The sequence below is a fragment of the Miniopterus natalensis genome, chromosome 21, assembly GCF_054644295.1.
Source record: "Miniopterus natalensis isolate mMinNat1 chromosome 21, mMinNat1.hap1, whole genome shotgun sequence".
In the NCBI taxonomy this organism is placed as follows: domain Eukaryota; kingdom Metazoa; phylum Chordata; class Mammalia; order Chiroptera; family Miniopteridae; genus Miniopterus; species Miniopterus natalensis.
Genome location: NC_142101.1, coordinates 9,954,957 through 9,975,435, shown reverse-complemented (window position 1 = coordinate 9,975,435; position 20,479 = coordinate 9,954,957). Strand labels below are relative to the sequence as shown.

Genomic DNA, 20,479 nt, shown 5'->3' with positions numbered 1-20,479 from the left:
AAAGAGCTCACAGTTTGGTAGAGAAGACTGCTGTAAGTGACATAAACTGACCAAGGAATTCTTAAAACATCTGCATAGAGCCCAGTGTTTCTGAATCTCTTCTTGTGCCTGAGTTGATGCCCGTGTTTTCCACTCGTGACAATGGTCTGTAACTTTAAGAAGCAGATTCTCTACTATTGTCCCTTTTTCTCTGAGCAGACTTCCATTCTGCTTGTTTTTGAAGCTTACCAGAAAGTGTCAAAAGATATTCTGACAGTGAGCGAGCCTCGGGTTCCTTCCTCAAAGGGCCCATACGTGATTTGTCGACTGAATATTGAGAAACTGCGGGAGACCTGTCATAACACCAGACTAACAATGAAGGCCATCAGGTGGCAACTGTCACTCTGCCACCCTGTTTACACCAATCATTAGATGTATCCAGTGTCAGAGATGTGAAGATGGGAAAACAGTGCTATTTTAGAACCAAGGACATATGGAAATGAGGATTGCTTTAAAATTCAGCAATAAATTAGAAAATTCAACTTAGAAACCCTCAACTTTAATAAAGTCAAATTAAATTAAGCCCGGCCCTTCTGAATACCTGCACTAAGGGAGGCTGATTCTAAACCAACCCTTGGAACGGGGCTGCTTTTTAGTGCAGTGATTGTACTCGGTGAATGGAAATTTGGAGAATGCAGGGTATGCTCATTCTTAAGAAACACAAAGAGATCTCTAACAGAATTCTTGCTGGCTGACGCGTTCAGTGATAGGAAGTGTTCCTATCAGGAAGGAAGAAAAACCTGCTAAATTACCTAACGGAGGAAAGAAGTTATGCAAGTCAGTTTTTTTTATGTGCAAGTTCTACAGGAAAACAACGTAATGAAACCAGAAACCTGAGATACACTGGAGAAGGGAACATCTCCTCCTAGGAATACAGCACCATGAATATTTCAGAAGGTCTGTCACTGTCCAGGGGAAGGACTGTCCTAGCAAATGCCATGAATGTGGAGTCCCTTGGGCAGGGGAGCAGATCGGGCTGCCTTCTATGAAGTCCGCTCTGGGAATGGCCCAGACGAAGGTCAAGGTGCTCTTGGTGTCACCGAGACATGCTTTCCGTCCGATTCTGCCTGCATTTCACACCTGCTCCAAGTGGAAGCCACTCTGGCTCATGCTCGGGTGCCCGTGAAGGCCGGTGCCCTTGTTCTGTCCACAGCAGTCAAAATTCATTGCAGGGAACTTTGCCCCCTACCTTTCTTTTACAGAATACCAAATATTTGGCAGCAAGGCAGGACTTTCTTTCGACACATTATATTTCGATGATAATTAGAATAATAATTAGCATAGCATTAGGAGCTTGGGCTTTGTGCGAAAATTCTGGGCTTGTCGTTTGCTCTTTGACGCAACCTTGGCCAAGTTACTCACTTTCTCTGAACCTCAGTGTGTCTTTCAGTATAAGGGGAATAATAGTGGCTTTGAGGGCTCTCGGAATTAAATTAGATGATCTATAAAAAGCACCTGGTGCAGGCACATAGCTCATAATAGCCTGTTCATAGGTGGCACATGGCCACTGTCCCTTACCCAGGTGTGTTTTTGTGTTTCACCATCAACCCCTCTTGGTCCAGCTTGAATTCATTTCTGTGTCCAAAGCGCACACCCAGCCCTGATTTCTCCAATGAAAGGAAGGCTCGGTTCTAATCACATGTTACAAATCATCTTATTAATGCAGCTGCCTCATTTGCCTTTACAGTTGGGCAGTAACTCTAGCGGGCTTCAGCTTGGGACGGGAATTTTCCAGCTGGGGACACCAAGGCCACCCATCTGTCTTCTCCCAGTCTGTTAGCTCCACCCAGATTAGGTCGGAGCTCATTGTGTTTAACCTCTCGGAGGGGCCCATCTGGCACCATCTAGTCGTATCAGTCATACATTTGCTCTAAAACGCAGAATCTTGTGCTAGGGTTTTATTTTTTACCCTTAATGCATAAGAACTTGGCAGGCATGACATTTTTAAGGGAAATTATATGCACATTCAGAAGCCTCATGACATTATAGAAATGAGGCGAATTAGATCTGTTCAATCTAGTGGTGGCTTTATGCATTTCCCTTCTGGAGATACTAGAATTTGGAGAGGATGTCCTTTAAGAGGTAATGAGGAATGCAAGTATAAATATAAATAGAGGAATAAATAAAAATGTTCCTGAAAGCCTCATGATTTCTAGGGACCGTGTCACCATTGGTAGCAACCAGTTCCCTGCTAGGTGACGCCTGCACTCACCTGTGCTCCGAAGGAAACCGAGACAGGTTTCCTCCTTGGTCCGCTATTCCCTGACTCTGAACGGTTTGCTTGAAGGAGCCCCACAAGGAATGCATTGTGTGAATTAGCAAAGGCCATCTTTCACGTCTCTGACCTTGTGTCCCTTTTCAATGTTGGTATCCTAACTAGACTGGCTTTTTTAATCAACGCCCTTAAAAAGTCGTGTGAGTTAAGGTGCAAAGCTCTATTTCTGTGGTTTCCAGCATTCTGCTCAGCATGAACCTTCAAATTTCTGTGCCTTCCTTTGTTTGTTGGGGTTTTTTTGGTGGTTTGTTTTTTTGTGTGTGGGGGGGGTTTAACTACTTTCCTCCAACCCCCTTCCTAATGCCTTGTCAATTCTAACATTTTCCTCTCTCATCCACAGCAAATCACTCCAAATATTCACAGCTCCTCTAAAGTCTTCCAACTAAACCTATCCCTCTTCCTAAGATCTTGTCTCTTTCTTATTAAATATGATAAACAATCTAGAAGCTGCCAAATCGGGGCTTTCCCAACCCAACGCTTCATGCCAGTCAACTTGTCTACCTCCAAGCTCATTGTCACCTGCCTCCGTTCAGTCTCAGAAGAGGGGCACCTCTGCTTCTGTTCCAAGGTTAACCCTGCCACCTGGGGCACCTGCTTCCCCTTTCTCCGGGATTTCATTCTATCAGCTTTCCCCTCTCTTAAGGGAAGAATGAGTTCATGCAAAATAATTATAACGGAATGTAAAGTAACTAATAAATAGAAAACACCTGCACAATAAATCACATAACTATATAGAACCAAAGACAACAATAGTTCAGTAAGTGCTTTGATCGAAGCTATAGCAACTTGATAAGAAGCATCGAGAGCAGAGGTGCTGTGTCACAGTGCGATTTGTGCCATCCGATGACCATAGCCTCAGCCAGGACAGGATTCACTTGGGTTGGGGTCCCACTGCGGCCAACCCCTTCCTTATGTTTGGGCTTTTTACCTTCAGTGGCTGCTCAGAGTTAGGTTCACAGACATATGTATACACATGTGCACTGCAGCACCCTTCCTAAACATAAAAAGAGATGGGTGTGTAAACACTGTGTTGTCTTTTCTACGTAAGTATAGGGTATAGGCTAAAATCAGATTTTGGAGTAGCAATGTGTCCCTGGCTCTGCCACTTGGGTGACTTCCATGAATTTTTTTTTTTTTTTAACCCTCACTCGAGGATACTTCTTCCATTGCTTTTCAGAGAGAGTGGAAGGAAGAGACGGAGAGAGAGAGAGAGAAACATCAATGTGACAGAGACACATCAATTGGTTGCCTGCCACATGTGCCCTGACCAGGGCCAGGGATCTAACCTGCAACCCAGGTACGTGCTGTTGGCCAGAATCAAACTGGGACCCTTCAGTCCACAGTCTGACGCTCTAACCACTGAGCAAAACCGCCCAGGGCTGAATTTTATTTTTAATCGAATTTTTTTTTATTGTTGACACTATTACAGATTGCTCACCCCTTTGCCCACCGCAACGCAGCCCCCCGTCACCCCTCCCCTGGTTTTCACCACTCTGTGAGTTATTTAACCTCTCAAAACCTCAGTCTCCTGATTTCTACAGTGGGCTGATAACAGTAGCTACTGCCTAGGATTATTTTCAACATTAATGAGATAACCCATATAAAGTATTTAACACAGTACCGGGCACATGATATGAATTTTTAAACTTTTTTTTTAAAAAAGCATATTTTATGAGTGGGGAAATGCTGTCAAGGAAGGAAGGGAAGGAGGGAGGAGGGGGGTTAGTCACTCTGTAAGTGCTGCCTGAAGACACAAGCCACAGCAGGGGCGACTTGATGGGGGAGCCACAGTGCTGGGCCACACTAGGGCTAGAACAGATTTCCCTGCTCAGCAAGTCTCTGCCTGGGCCATGTGGCCTAAACACTACTCCCGGGGACATTCTCTTGTTTAAATCCTAAAGGGCTTCTCATCTGAAACTGCCAACACTTACGGATATTGGATTGGAGGAGTGGAAGCTACCAGCAGGGGCTGGATGCTTCCTGCGGTTTGAGGAGGTGGTTGCAGAGACTGGGTTCAGTTACTCATCCTGACAAGCTTGGGGATGGGCCTGCCCTTCCCTGGGAAGCCAGACTCAGCTTTCCCCAAGGAACCGCTGCCACTGAGCTCCACGCACCTGCTGAGCAGGCAGCCCTTGATCTAAGGCTGTTGCATTCAACCAAGAGCCGAGGAATGGATTTAATTATTCACAAAGCAAAGCCAGCCTGTGAGCATGAAAGGTCTATACTGCTGGGTTCCCGTAAGCCAATTTCCTGTAACGATGCCTAAGTGAAGACTACGTATTCAGCCGGGAAGACGTTATTAAAAAGTTTCTGTATCACCTTTAATCTGCTTTTATTTATCCTTGAATGCAAATTATGCTTATCTTTCAAATGAACCTTCTCTAGAAGGCTTCTTATTTTTTCTTAATTCACACAAGTCAATATTTTAGTGGTTCAAGTTTGAAAAATAGGAGTGTCCTATGTGCTAGTAAAAAAACAACAACATGGAAATTTACTTGGAACAACTTTTGAGGTTCCTAGTATAATCAGTAATGATGAAATTTGTTCAGAAGCTGAGTAGAGTTTTACATGATTAATTTATGATTGGAAAACAACTCAATAACATCTGGAAGTTTAATTAAGGTTCTGAGTTCCCTTTGAGTTTCTGAGTTTGGTAGTCATACTATTCTGATTGGAAATTCAGCTAGAAGTTTATTTTCTGATTGGTTGTTATTGAGACCACATTTGAGGAAGGACGTCTTGGTCAGGGACCGCTCATGGCTCAGAAGTTTATATGAATTCAACAGACAGTGGATGACCACCTACTAAGGCTTCATGAGAACTTGAGGTCTTGAGCCTTGAAATCTCAGAACAGCGGTGAGCTATGCTGACACTCCGTATCAGGTAAAATATACAGATGTGTGCATAGAACCTCAAATGGAGAACATAGCCATTCTCAGCTTGTTGTGCGACTTGGAAAATGGTCTAGAAAATACGGGAGCTTTGAGGAACACACAAGAGCTGCCCCTATGCTTCCTGGATCGCATTAAACGCAGGAAATGGAAATGCCAGCTGCTGTTCAAAAACATCATGGTTTTAAGGAACTTGTGTATTCGTTTTACAACTCAAGAAGTAGCTGGTATGTGAAGCAATATGCTATTACAATGTTTCATATTAAAAAGCAAAAAGCTCTGGAATCATTAACAGGATATGCTAAATCACTTTTGTAGCCTTGGGCAGAGAAAGAAGCTCCATGGAGGACAGTACACAGGCCTCCATCTGTAGAAGATCCAGAATGGGCAAGAGCTGAGCCAGAAAGAGTTCCCCAAACTCTGTTTCTCTCCCATCATCCCTTCCACAGCACCCTGAACAAGAAGGCACATGGTTGGGTTGGGTTGGGTTGGGTTGAGTTGAGTTTAATTGAGTTGAGTTGAGTTGAGTTGAGTTGAGTTGAGTTGAGTTGAGTTGAATGAATTGAATTCCCTGCTGTGTACGTAGAACTACCAGCGCTCAGTAGATATTTACTGACTTAATTTCCAGACAAGACTGGATGCTGGCTCTCCTAAACCAAGAGTAGGCTCCTGTGATGATAAACATCTCTTTCTGAGCTGTGCCCATTTATTTGCCCTCTGGTTTAGCTCTAAGCCCTTCCCAGTGTGTACCCTTTGTCCCCATGGCTGCAGTTCAGAGCCACTTCATTTTATTTGCACTTTAGGAGAAACCAAGAATGTCATTCATTTCTAGATTCCAGAAAGAAGTTGTACACACGCTGGGTCCCTTCTTCTCCCGCCACTCTGGTCACAGACTCTCCTTAAACTACTTTTTCCCGCCTGAGCCTACTCCCTGCTCGAGCCCCATCTTTACAGTCGCCTAAGTCCCAGCAGGCACCTGGCATATGGTTCAGTGTGTGCCAACCCGCCACCGTGGCACAGCAAGCTGTCTGTTTGGCAGCCTCAGATGCCTCCTTTCCTTGTTTTTACTGTTTTAAGAGTCTGTTTAGTTACTGAGATAAAATTGCCTGAGAGCCATTTGGTATCTCATATATGTTGACTCCTTGCTAGGTGAAAGTTTTTAAGGGGCTAAAGAGAGAAAGGTGATGCACAGACTCCCCAGTATTGAAAACTTGCTTATAATCACCAAGGGAGGGGATATATATTCAACTGTCAACTTGCTAGAAAACCTACAGATTAAGGGTAATAATAGGATTTACTAAAAGTCTCTTTATTTATCAAAACATTCACACACACACAAAAAGTATTTTAGGTACGTTTGCAATATAATTGTAGTTAATAATAGTTGCAACGAATAGTTAACTGTTGTTCTATATACTTTACATGCATCCTTTTTGAACCTTCAGACTTCCCTAAGAGGTAGATGCTGTTACTGATTCCATTTCCCAGATTGACTGAGCCTTAGAAAGGTGAAATCATGTTTCTAAGGTCCCATGGTTAGTGGGTGACAAAAGATGTGTGTTGTGCTAATTCTTGGCAGAATGCCCCATACATATGGTTTTGGTCAATACTATTGGACCTTTGTAAATTATACATTTAGCAGAGAACTGAGAAAATTACAAAAACATCCATTCTCTTTAGCTGAGCTCCTTTGCCTTCTAAATTAAATGAAACAAAGAAATTAAATGAAAATTTCTAAGAAATTTCATTGTGGTACACTGCATATGAAATGTTGTGATGTTATAAGATTAGTTTTGAAATTTGGCAAAGCATGGTGGTTTTTTTATCTCAGCACACATGCTTAAGAGTGGGACTGGCACCACTCCTGGGTCCTAGGTAAAGGTATAGATCGTGATGAAATAAGAGACTCAGGTTTCAATTCTAGCTCTGAATCTTGAGCAAGTTGCTTTCTTAATCATCCATTCATTCTTTCTTTTAACAGGTATTTATTGTGTTCTTACAGCATTCCATGGATGAGGCCCTGGTGGAAATAACTTGATCTGATTTGGATTTTTAAAAGATTTTTGTGGTGGTTGTGTGGAGAATGGATTGGAGGGGAATTGAGGCAGGGAAACCAGTTAGTGGGCTGTTGAACTATCCCCAGGCAAGAGATGTGAAGGTAGAAAAAAAGAAACATTTAAAATATATTTTAGAGATAGAACTGGCAGACATTGATAATGTATTGGCTGTGGGGATGGGCTTAAGAAAAAAAAAGAAATTAAGAATTACCCCCAGGGTTTAAGTCTGAGCAACTGATTGGAAGGTGCTATCATTTACTGAGACAAGAAAGGTAATAGGATAAATGGGCTTGGCATTTGGGGAAAATAAAGAGCTCTATTTTGAGCATGGCAGACTCTGTTTTGTGCTTATTAAACATGCAAGCAGAGAGATTAATTCAGGTCTGACCTCTCCTATGAATCTAAAGCTCAAGAAGGGTCAAGCCTACAGATAGGATTTGGGGAACCATCAGCATGGAGATCACGTTTATAGCCACAGAGCTGAGCAGGATTCTCACAGGAGTGAGTACAGCTGTAGAATGGGGCCCAGAGCCAAGCCGACGGGCTTCCTAACATTTAGAGGTTTTGTAGAAATGGAGAAACTGGCAAGAGAGACTGAGAGGAGGAACAGTGAGGGAGGAGAAAGGAGAGAAAGGTTTGTCTTACTTTGCTAAGAAGTAAAGGTAGCTAAGGGCAGAGGAAGAGCCATTGGATTTGGCAGCATAAGTGTTCATTGATGAATTTAACAAGGGCATTGACAGCCAGATTGATGGGGGCTGAAAAATGAGTGGTTAGATGAAGGATGAGAGACAGGTATGGATAACTCACTGCAAACGTTTTGCTATGAAGAGAAACAAAGCATTGGAGAGGTAGCTATAGTGGGAGATAGACATCAAGCTTGGTAGAGAAACTAAAAGGATTGTATCATAGTATTGATTGGGATCATAATTTTAAATTGGAATGGATGGCCATGATTGTGAGATTTTCTCCAGCAACCTTTAGCTGTTCTGGTGAAAGTACAGGGAAGGCAAAACTCAGAATTCATCAGAGGTTAAGATTGTACTAGAAAAATGTACAGAGAGATGACCTTGAAATGTAAACTTGATAGAGAAGTAACCACAGGAGTCGTGTGATGGATGTTGCAGGTGACAGGAGCGGCACCAGGTGGTAGGCCCACGGGGTTAGACCAAACTTGGGTTCAGCAACCTCGGTACTTGGGTTCTGGCTAGGAAAGAATTCAGAGCCAAGACTCGAACTCTAAGAGGACATTTATTTGGTAAAATTACAGACGTGGAAGAAGTAATTCCTAGAAAAAACGGGCTTTGAAAACAAGTTGGAGATTAAGGAAAGGGCCTTTGGAGCTTGGGACTGAGCAAGCTAATGGTAACATGCCTGAAAGGGGGTGAGGCACGGGCATGCTCCCTGGAGGGAGAGCGCTGGGTCCTCGGTCCTAATGGTTTTATCTTAGGGGACATCCCAGGGAAAGATCTCATTATAATATTCAGCAGCTTCCCAGGTGTGTCCTTTCAGGGTTGTGGTGTCCACTGATTGGTTGATTGGTTGGCTCCAAGGCGGGGGCCATCATTCAATACAGCTCGTTCTGAGGTCAGCGTAGCTGGTTTTGTTGCTTTTCTGGGCCTGGAGCTGAAACACAACTGAGGCCTAGATGTCATCTCTAAGAAGGAAAGTTCAGGGGTCCAAACTGCATGACCAGTGATATACTAGGGGAAGAAAGGCCACCCTGGGGGCCAGGTCCCACCCTACCATTGGCCTTCGCTAGGCACCCAGGGCTTTCCACCCCGATGACCTGTACCTGGCCCATCGTCCTAGCTCTGCTCATGTCTGTCTAACTGCCTATCACCGTGGACACTGAAGAAATGGCCGAAATCTCAATGGTGTCCAACGGGACCCTAATGCAAGTGAGCTGGAAGGAGTGAAGGCAGAGGTCAGAAACTGTGAGCCTTAAAGTCAGCATTTTGAATGTACATTTATTGGTAATAGCAAAGCCTAGGATGCGATGGGGATGGGTTACTAAAGAGAAAGTGACAGAGAGATGAGTGGAGGTGTCAAGACAAAGTAGCCAAGGGGCTGAGTGCTGGTTACCCACGTCATTGTTTGTATCAGTGACAATAATACGGGGGGGGGGGGGCAGTGAGGAATAGAGCGAGCGGTTAGCTCAAGTCTTTAATGAGTGACTGGAAAGTGGAGAAAGGAGAGCAGTGAGCAGCAGGAAGGGGGAATTCAGCCAAGGGGCATGAATTGTAATGTGCCTGGGGATTTCGAAAGATGAAGGAAGCATAGTTTGGAAATGACAGAAGAGATTAAGGAGAACACGCACTTTGCTTCCTAGCCCTGAGGTCCTGGCAGTGTAAGAGATAAAACAGCCTCCCAGTAAGGGGGTTGCCAGTGAATGAAGGGCCTTAGAATCACTGAGAAGGGCTTGGATGGCCTAGCTTGTTTCAGACTAATCCTCCCGCAGAGAAAGTACAGTCACTCGAAAGGAAGCTATTTGGATGCATCAGGAGCAATTAAGGCATCAGGTCCTTGTGGGCCAAGATCTGACAGGAGGAAAGTTCATGAGGATGGGCCCTGTGTTCACAACCAACTTTTCTTTTGAGGAATTTGTTGGTAACGTCCCAGGGAATTGAGGGCAGACAGGCAGCAGACGCCTGGACTTGGCTTGAGCAGCTCTAGGCCGATAGGCTCATTTGCAGGAGCGACACCTCTGCGGTGTCTGAATAGGTCGGGTTGTGTGCAGTTTTGAGCAGGAGGGCGGGAGGGCCTTGAATGTCAGCTTTCTTCCTAGAGCTGTGCGGTCAGCTGGTCATTCACTTGCCAGAGACTCCATCCCTGGTGCCCGTCTCTAAAGATCCTTGCGGATAGCACACCAGAGAATGAGCGAGTTCTCTGGAACCTTTGTCATTCTTTGCAACAACACGGAAAATACTACACAAATACGAGGAAGCATTGTTGCTAATCGGGTTGATTAATATTATCATTTTTTCTCTTTTAGTGATGAGCCGAAGACATCTCTTTTCTTGAACTAACTTGAACAAGCCCTTGAAAATGCTAAGATCTGATGATTTTTTTTTCCCTATCAATTATATACATTCAGGATACATAACCTCCAAAATTATATACATATGCCCCTCCAAGTTATAAACATTATTTAAAAAATGGTTCATTTCCTGGAGGAATTTGTACCTTAGTTGGGAAAACTTAACGGTTCGCTGACAGCAATAAGAAAATGCTTAAGAACCTGAATGTCCTTGGGGTGGGGCTTTAGAAAGGCAAGAGGTCTCAGCCCAGCTTCCTGGGGCTGGAGCCTGGGATGCAAAGTGGTGGGAGGAGGCAGGGCCCTTTCCTGAAAGGAGGAAGTTCCACTAAAGCAGATTTGAACCACCGATGGTCTTTATGTGGCACTGGAGAGAGAATGCTGCTTATCTTTTTATTATTATTGCTTTTTAAAGAGCTATTTATGTGCTTTTCTTATTTTTGTGATTATAAAAATAACATGCTCACTTTCCAAAATTCAGAAAATCAGGAAGGTAGAAACATAAAAAAAAATAATACCCCAATTTTCTCTCCAGAAATAAATACCTTTATGACTGGTGGTGTCTCCTCAGCACGGAGGGGTAAGAGATGGGAAATCATGAGCACAGGCTCTGGCTGCCAACCTCCCAGACCCTGTCATAGTTTAGTCTAACCCATGAGCCACTGCAGGTCATGTTTTTGCCTGTGTGTTTTGAGTGTGGAGGGCAGAGACAACTCCCAGAAAATACCCTCGTGAGTCTAAACCCATAGGCTAAAAGCATAGTAGCAAAGGCAACCTGGGAAAAACTTGCTAAATAGTCTTGACAGTATTTGAATAGATATGTTAAAACTGAAACTGAAATGTGCCCTGAGATTCATTTTCTCCCCCCATAACTGGAACATGTAATTGATTACCTTAAAATCTTTCTGAATACCACCCACTGAATGATTTGAATGTCATGACAAGTGCTTTTCACCCTTTGGCGTCCCCTTGCGCCTTCAAGCCAATGGATTCCTAAAATGTTGCTTATTAAATTGATGAAACTGTGCTGGTTTTGTGAAAGCTCCCAAGAACGGGCTGGCTCTGACCTTTTTTTCATTGCTCACACAAGCTGATATATTCAGGAGAAGAAGCAGTTGATTGATGAGACAGGTCCCTGCTGCAAACTTTGCTCTCAGGGACCACCTGAAAGCCTTCCCAGAAATCTATAATTATTGATGCAGATGCATTTCCCTTCTATACACACAGAAGCTGGTGCTAAACTCTTTACAATGCTCTTAGGGGCCCATGCACATGTGATACGATATTTAAAAACAAGACAGTGGCAAACACTAAACTCAGGATGGGAGGAAAGTGGCAGGGGTGTGGAATCAAGCAGAAGCTCACCAACAGCCTTAATGCAGGATTTCAGACCCTTGGGGCCGTCAGCATGTGGGCAGCCTTAGTCTTTGTTGTAGGGGCTGCTCTGTGGATTAGCAGCATCCTTGGCCTCTACCCACTGGATGCTGGTGGCACTCCTCTCGCCAGTTGTGACAACCAAAAATGCCTCCAGAGATAACCCCGTGGGCCCCTGGGACAGGATTGGGGCAGGATTGCCACTGATTGGGAAGCACTGCTTTATTGTTTTGTAAATATGTTTTTATTGACTTTAGAGAGAAAGGAAGGAAGAGGGGGAGAGAAACATCGGTCAGCTGCCTCCTGCACCCCCCCACTGGGGATCGAGCCCACAACCCGGTGACCTCTTGGTGCGTGGGACGCTGCTCAATCCACTGAGCCACACCAGCCGGGCATGGGAATCACTGTTTTAATAGGACTATTAAGGTTCTAGTTTTCAGTAAGATGGAAGGTTTCCAGGTGTCTATATGTATATGGTGCTTCCTAATTTACTTGTAATCTACATATATCCTCTTGCATCTATTAATGTGCTTTCAAAAAGCAACTTTCTGGAAATAAACTTGGAGGTGGGGCTTGTCTGATTTTCATCATGATGATCCACGGGGAATGTGGAACTTTATTTTCCACTTTTTAACCCCAAGGTACTAGCGTATTTCCTTTTGAGTCCTTCTGATGGGTATTTTGACAGGATGCTTCTTTCAAATCTTCAACATTTGAAACATTGAATTGTGCCATTTGTGCAACTTGCTAAAAATTGCAGGAGCATTCAGGCTAGAACTGAATGTTTTTAGTCAAATATTAAAAAATAAATATATAAAAGTTGTGGGACTTCTAGAATTATGTGTGCACAAAATAAAGTACAAAGTTAGCTAATTAATACCATAAAAGTAACAGTAAAGAAACTGAACGCCTCCAAAACCAGCTTAAATAACAAGTACTTTGTTCTGAAGATTTAGGGGAACTCAAGGAACAAAGTGGAGCTGGTCTGAGGGGAAAGGACGGCCGTGGACTCTGTCCCACCGCTGCCTCATTCTCTGTTTTACTCTCTTGTCCTTTTATCTCTTCTTATATATCTGGTCTCTGTCTCTCTCTCTTCCTCTCTGTCTGAAATTTTAATGGAGTATTCTCTCCGTTGAAATTATGTATGCACAAAACAAAGTTCAGTATTATCTGGTTAATACTGTAAGAATAACTTTGCAAAGAAACAGAATCCTTCTGAAACAGGAGCATTTTCTATTAAAGTTCAACAGAACATCTCTGTTAAAGCTCAAAGAAGTTGTAACAGTAGGTTGGGATGGTTTGGCTTTTAATGCTTTACATCCCAGGAAGGTGTAAAACACTGGGATTGCCCACTTTATCTTGATGGGTGCAACAGATTAGGACCTGACTGCCCCCCATGACGGCAGCGCATCTGTAGCTTTTTAAGGATTTAATTAGGGCTTCCTAGACATCATGAATGTACTTTATAAAGCAATTATAGAAATAAGTACGTACTTTAATTTTCCACTTTTGGGCATCTAAAAACAGTAGTTTGAATTGCCAATAATCTTACTAACCATTAGTTCATCAAGTAGGTGATCAGGCTAAACAGGAGGACCTGCAACAATCCAGACCACCACCACCACCACCTCCAGTCTTGCACAGCCGCCAGCCAGTGGGCCTGGAGGTCACTGATGCTGGGATGCGCATGCATCTCTTCCCGGTATCCCGGGCCTCTGCACAGTGGGTTGTAGGCTGCAGTCAGAGAGGCTGGCACATTATTTTCTGTTAAAAATGAAATCTAGGGCCTGGCCGGCATAGCATAGCTCAGCAGCTGAGCATCGACCTATGATCCAGGAGATCGCGGTTCGATTCCTGGTCGGGCCACAGGCCTGGGTTGCAGGCTCCTCAATCCCCAGTAGGGGGCGTGCAGGAGGCAGCCAATCAATGACTCTCATCATTGATGTTTCTCTCTTTCCCCCTCTCCCTCCCTCTCTGTGAAATCAATAAAGATATATTTAAAAAAAAAAAAATAGTTGGCTTCCCAGAATTGTAACTGTCGCACACCCTGAGTGTTGGGGCTGGTGGATGACTGCTTGCTAGTCCAGGGCCCGGACCCCGAGGCTGACGGCATGTCCTTGATCCTCCCAGGAGCCGAGGTGACCTACATGAACATGTCCGCCTACAACAAGGGCCGGCTGCAGTCCTCCTTCTGGATCGTGGACAAGCAGCACGTTTACCTCGGCAGTGCTGGTTTGGACTGGCGATCCCTGGGACAGGTAACCTTTCCACCCGTGTATTCGCTCGGAGCTTTGTCTGCATCAGGACCGCCAGGCCCAGCCCTGGCCGGTGTGGCCCAGGTGGTTGCGCGTTGTCCTGTGCGCCTGAAGGCTTCTGGCTTCTTCCATGCAGGGAGGGGACATACAGGAGGCAGCCCATCGATGTTTCTCTCTCTCCTTCTCTCTCAAAACTCAAATCTTTAAAAAACTGCCATGTCCCTAAAGCATTCAGTCACCTCTGCTGTTGGTTGAGGGAAATAAACCCACGGGATTTATTATTTTAACTGCATTAAACCTTTGGTTAATGTGGAATGAGAAACCTTTCCTGGTCAGAATTATCTTACCAAAAAAAACCCCAAACAAAAAACCTGCTTTAGTGCTTTTGTAATTCAGGTAGGTTAGATTATTTAGAGCAGGTCAGCGTGTGATTCCTGTTACCTAAACCTAAATTCCCAGGATCAGATTCCGTAATCTAGGAGACAGAGGGAAACGTGTACATTCTGTATAGTATACTATGTTTTAGAATGGTAATTTGTGTTACCCTTTTAATAAATCTAATATGGAAAATACAAATTCTGATTTTGTATATCTCATGCCTGAAGCCCCTTCAAACACACATATAAAAAAATATTGATTATAACAACTTTGGCTCACCTCTGAAATAAGAAGTAAAGCGATAATAGTAAAAAGCCTCGTTAATTTAGAATATTTAGAGAAAAATAGACTAATTTATGGAAGTATCTGAGGTCATCTTTTGCTTTTCTGTACTTACAGAAAGCTAATCATAAGCATCCTTTGCCCAGAAGTTTTCAGCTGGATCACCTCTAAGAAATAGATAAAATTGGTTCTGTAACAGTATTGATTATATATAAATTCTGCAAATTTTGCTGTTTTTTGAAGATTCCCTTCCCCACCATCAAATTATATTTCCTTTCTTATTCAGCCACCAGTGATTTTAGGCCATGTGGGACTTCTGTAGAAATCTGCATTCTTCTGATGGTTATAAATTTAATAACAGGTTAGACTTCACTTGGGTAGAGGAATTGGGAGGAGGTGAGTAGAAGACATTTTTGCTTCATTTTTTCCCCCCAAAAGTCTGCTATTTACATGCTGGACACCATGTTAGTAGCATTGCATCTACTCATTCCTTTGTCGTAGCAACCTGAGGGTGGATATTATTTCCATCTCCCAAATGAAGATGGTATTGGAAAATAAAACCCAGACAGATCCTGTTGTTGCTCTGCTCACCTGTAACAGTAAAACGCTCTCTAATTGTTGGGAAGCAGGCACTCGGTCAGCTCGTCTGCAGATAGTCCTCCAGGTTGTTTGTTCTGTAATTCAGCTGGGTTTTTGATGTGGTCCTGGGAGGAGGCGAGCACAGCGCCGGCCTGCTCTGCCGTCTTGACTGGAACCTGGAGATGCTTCCCGGAGTCTTTAGGTTGATGGGTAGGTTGGCAGAATCTGTCATTTTATTCCTGGCAACGTGGGACTCGGGTATGAATCAGCCTAAGGTTGCCATTTTCTCATCTCTCTGCTGCTAAACCAAACCCAAAAACTAAAATAAGTCTTGTTTCTGTCCTTTTAACAATCTTTCCTATTTTGCTCCTGGAAGGGACTATGTATATTCTTTGATGGGGTGGAGAGGAGACATAGCTGAGGAGGGAGAGGGATTTTAAACTCTTTTGAATGAACATTTAAAATCCCATTAGCTCATTAGCTCCCCTGCATCTGCTGGTCAACTGCTAACCTACTGGAGACTTGTCTCCTCTCCACACTTATGCACAAATGCTTTGTATTTGGGATCATGTTATTGCACTTAATCATTTATCTGAAATTAGTTTCTCTCTTGTTTTTTTTAAATGTACCTTTATTGACTTCAGAGAGAGGAAGGGAGAGGGAGAGAGAAACATCAATGATGAGAGTCATGGACTGGCTGCCTCCTGCACGCCCCCTTCTGGGGATCGAGCCCGCAACCCGGGCCTGCTCCCTGACTGGGAATCGAACCACGATCTCCTGGATCCTAGGTGGATGCTCAACCGCTGAGCCACACCGGCCGGGCAAATTAGTTTCCCTTTCAACTGTGCTTGACTATGTGGGGCTTTTCTTGGTCTACCTCAGTGTGACATAAAACTCTGCACAGCAGGACCCCTGCGTTAGAACAGATTTTAACTTGAGCAGAGGTGAGTGTGAGGCTAACAATTGCATGAAGAATTATAATCCATTTTCCAAGTGACAAATTCAATCCAAAACTACTGATTTCATCATAGCTGCTATTTCTGACGATAACGGTTTGGTGGGATATTAGGGAGAGCTACACTCCCTCTGCCTCTGCCAAGCCCAGATTTCTTTCAAGCCTCCCTAGAGGGTGAAGTCATAGCCGCACATCAGCAGCCAGGAGAAAGGGTGCTAAGTCTTTCATTGCCTCTTCTAGTCTCTCTTTCAATTAAAAGAACAAAGGACTGAAGAATGGTTTTGTAGACCCAGTGGGCGTGCTGGTGGGCAGGAGGAGGTCACTGTTCTTACAGCACATCCGGCTAACACTATGCTGACATTTCCCTCAGAATTTATGAGGTTCTAAAGATGTGTCTTAGCTCCTAGGAAAGTGGCACATTGTCAGTGCGGATAACTAGATATCAGAACCAACATGAAGAGAAACCAAAGCAAAAGGCAGTTCAACTGCAGGTCCAGCAGAGAATAATTAATACTTCTTAGGCAATAATGAAGGGAAACAAAGGAGCAATTAATTCTCCTAGTGTTGATTTAGAAGACTACCGAGGCTGCACAGAAAGGTGGTTTTTGCTGGCCTATGCCTTTTATTTATTTTTATATTTCTTCTCCATTGAATAAAGTTTTTAATTGAATTTATTGGGTTTTAATTGAATTTATTGGTTAATAAAATTATCTAAGCTTCAGGGGCACAGGAGGTGGGAGAGGGTAAAAGAGGGAAAATGCTAATTTAAAGTAAATGAGGGAATGGAAGATGCTGCTTCTTACAAAGAAATGTATTAGCAGACTGCATTTTCAATGACAAAGTTATGCTTCTTTTTGACAATTTCTAAAGTAAAAGTTTGGCAGATAACACCGTTCAAAAGAGTTTACTTAGAAAGCCTCTCTCCTGGTCTCCCATGGGAGACATTCTCACAAAGCTCGTTTATTATCTGTTATAAAATAGGCTCAACTTGTGCAATTACAAGAAGAAGTAAGAGCCCCATTTGCCCTCTTTTCTGTTTGCTCTCCCATGACGAGATTTAGTCAATAGGTCGTTCCCACTTATTTCCAAAATTCTCCCTCATGTACCTCCAACCTTAGTCTATTTTTACAAATTTTTTAAATTTTATTTTCCCATCACCATTTATCCGCCCTATGCCTTCTTCCCCCCCCCCCCCCCCCCCGCAATCACCACAATGTCCAACCCGTATTCTAAAGGGCATGATCACCTGCAATATCCACGATGGCTCCTCATGTGACATGTCTTGAGATTTTTTTTTTTATCTTGGCCCCTTTTTTTCTAGACATCATCCATTTGGTTAAAGTTCCTCTTAAAATATGATGCCTAAAATTCCATGCAACACTTCAAAAGTAGCCTCCCCAGATGGACTTTGCTCTGTATGTTGGGCTTGGTGAAGACTGGTGACCTCCCCCCAACTCTGGTCCACATCAATTTAGCAACATTTCTGACATTGCCCTCATGATGGTTGAGAATATATTATTCATTATAAAAAATAAAATTTTATATGCAGAAAACTAGCACTTTAAACTATGGCGTTTTGCCCGGCCGGGCGTGGCCCAGTGGTTGAGCGTTGACCTAGGATCCAGGAGATCTCGGTTCGATTCCCGGTCAGGGCACATGCCCAGGTTGCGGGCTTGATCCCCAGTGGGGGGCGTTCAGGAAGCAGCCGATCAATGACTCTCATCATTGTTGTTTCAACTCTCCCTTCCTCTCTCTGAAATCAGTAAAGATATATTTTAAAAGCAAAAACAAAAAAAAACTATGGAGTTTTGTTTTGTTCTGTATTTAATATTGAGGTAAAACTCTATGGGCAAAGTTCATTGAATATACACGTACAGATTTCATTTCCTTCCACAAAAGTGTATTTAAAATGTTTCACCGGATTTCTTTGAGGGCTTAGTCAGCCCTAACTAAGCAATGCATTTATTTTAACGACTATATTTTAAAAGATTCACGTAGATGAATTGTACTGCCCCATTTTTCTTACCTCTCTGCTTTCATTTTCTAATTGGGAAAAATTGGAACGTATTATCTTGATACAGTGACCTGCGAGAATGCTACTCATACCTATAAATCATTCTGCATACTTCAAGTGTTACAGCTCAAGCATCCATTATAATTAGCTGTCACTTCGGTCCTTTATTGTTGAATTCACCAAAATGTAGCTGTCATATTTATCAAAACCTCTGAAGTTTAATTCCCACAGCAATTGCATGTAGAAAATTAGCTCCATTGCCTGGTCCCATTGTAACGTGGCCCTCTTAACCCCCGCCCACAACTGCTAAACCGCTTCTATGTTGTTTTAGCCAAAGGTGAACGCACCATATTTGGACCCTTAAGAACTGCCTAAAAATACTCTTTTGCTCCTGAATTGCCCCGGGGCTGAATACGTTTGTTTTACAAGTGGTGGGTCTGAATTTCATTCTCAGAACCCTGTGGGACAAATCGTGCTTAATGATAAAGCAAGATTAAGATAAGCCAACCGCATAGGTAGAAATATTAACAGGTCGTAGTTTGGAGTAAGAGCTTATACTTTTGGGAAATCTCCCATGAATGTTGATTTGTTTGGTCCTCACAGCAGCCCTGCGAGTTACCCAGGACAGAACCTGAACCTTGGGGCCAGAAGTTCCTGGGGGATCCTTGGTCAGGGACAGGAGGCAGGGAGAGGAGCTTTCACCATCCTCCCCTCTCCCCTTCCCTCCCTCCCCCTTTCTCCCAGTTCCCAGTCCATGCATCCAGTTGGTTTGCAAGTGCTGAAGATTCAGTCTTCACTGTGCATCCACAAATGTAGTCACCTTTCCATCCAGGTGACACTGGAGTGCACCCTCGGTAGTCTGTCCTGGGACTAATTAGCCCACAAGGACGTCTTCTTGCTCTGGCCTCTCCCCATTGTCATTAAGACCCACCCACGGATTCCTGTCCCTGCATGAATCACCCCCTCGAGCACCCGGAGACCACCAGTGACCGGCTCAGCCTGGCAGTCAGAGGTCTCCTCACTTCATGCCCACCCCTCTCTCTCACTGTAACCGCTCTGGCCCCGATCACCCCTGAGAACCTTACTAATGATGCCCCGGGCACGACCCACAGTCCCCTTCTCTGCCTCTGCACATACGCTCCCCTCTACGTGCAGCGCTTTCCCGGATCATGCTGCCTGGGGACATTGCCCCCCCCGCCACGCTCCCGGGTGTAAACCATGAAATATGTACAGAGGCTTGTTTATAATGGCTGAAGAAGGAAGGAAAGGGAAGTAGCCTAGGAATCTAACAAGGTAATGGCAAAATAAATTATGCTACATGCACTTAATGAGATACCATAAGGGCATTAGGTATTATGTCTTCAATAAATAGTTAATGAAAAAAGCAAGTTTCAAAATTATATATGCAGAAGGATACATATATATATATATATATATATATATATATATATATATATGCACATAAACCTAGTATTAATAGTGTATATATCATGGATACGATTGTGCATATTATATATACTACATATATACATAATAGTGTATATGCCAGTTATGAGTAAGTCCAGATGCAAGGAGCAGCAATAAAAACTCAGGCTGGCCTGAATAGCTCAGAGTGCGGTTGTTCTGCAAAGTCCGGGGCTGGACAGCTCAGGGCTCACCTGGTGGCTCAGTGAGGCCATCGGGGACCTTGAGTCTTTCTGTCTTGATGTTCATGTTTATTGCATCAGGCTCAAAAGGCAGCTGGAAACCTGTAGCTCTGTCACCTGTAGGCCCAGGAAACAAGCGGGAGAGACAGTGGTCCCTAAGTCAGAGGGCAGAGGGGTTCCCCCCACGGAGGACGGGCTCTGCGATGGGGAGGGAGGTGCCCCAGGCACTCCTGCGTCTCCTCGGTTGCCACGTGGCCATCGCCAGCTGGGGAGGAGGGACTGAGGCTAGACCCTGGGTCAGCCAGCTGACGGCACTGGCCTCAGTGGACGTGTGTGGAGGGGTCACTTAAGGGCTGATTTTTACTCTTTAGACTAGAACAGTACACGTGTTCCTTGGGTATTAATGAAGGTTTTTGATAAGGAGCCACCTACCCTCATATTTTGCCTTCTGCTTTAGCTGTTTCTTAGTTTCTCATGTCTCAGCTCTTCTTACAAAATATAGAATATAGATTCGTACCTAGCACATAACATCTGATCACCTAGTATAACAAAATTGAATTCATATTTTATTAAAACTACTCCATCACACGGTAGCTGCCAAGACACTGATCATATCGCTTTTTCCTTCACACTCTGGTTCCTTGCGGCTAATGACCTGGAATTGTCGCCAAGCACCTATTTATGAGGAATCACTCTGAGC

General features: G+C 43.8%; 1 protein-coding gene across 1 annotated transcript in view; it reads left to right on the top strand.

Moving 5' to 3' along the window:
• Positions 1-20,479, top strand: part of PLD5 (phospholipase D family member 5) — a 143,752-nt gene that overhangs the window by 102,721 nt on the left and 20,552 nt on the right. The window contains exon 5 of the mRNA XM_087828989.1: positions 13,801-13,928. Within this exon, the coding sequence (XP_087685115.1) occupies positions 13,801-13,928 (128 nt within the window). The remainder of the gene's footprint in view (positions 1-13,800; positions 13,929-20,479) is intronic.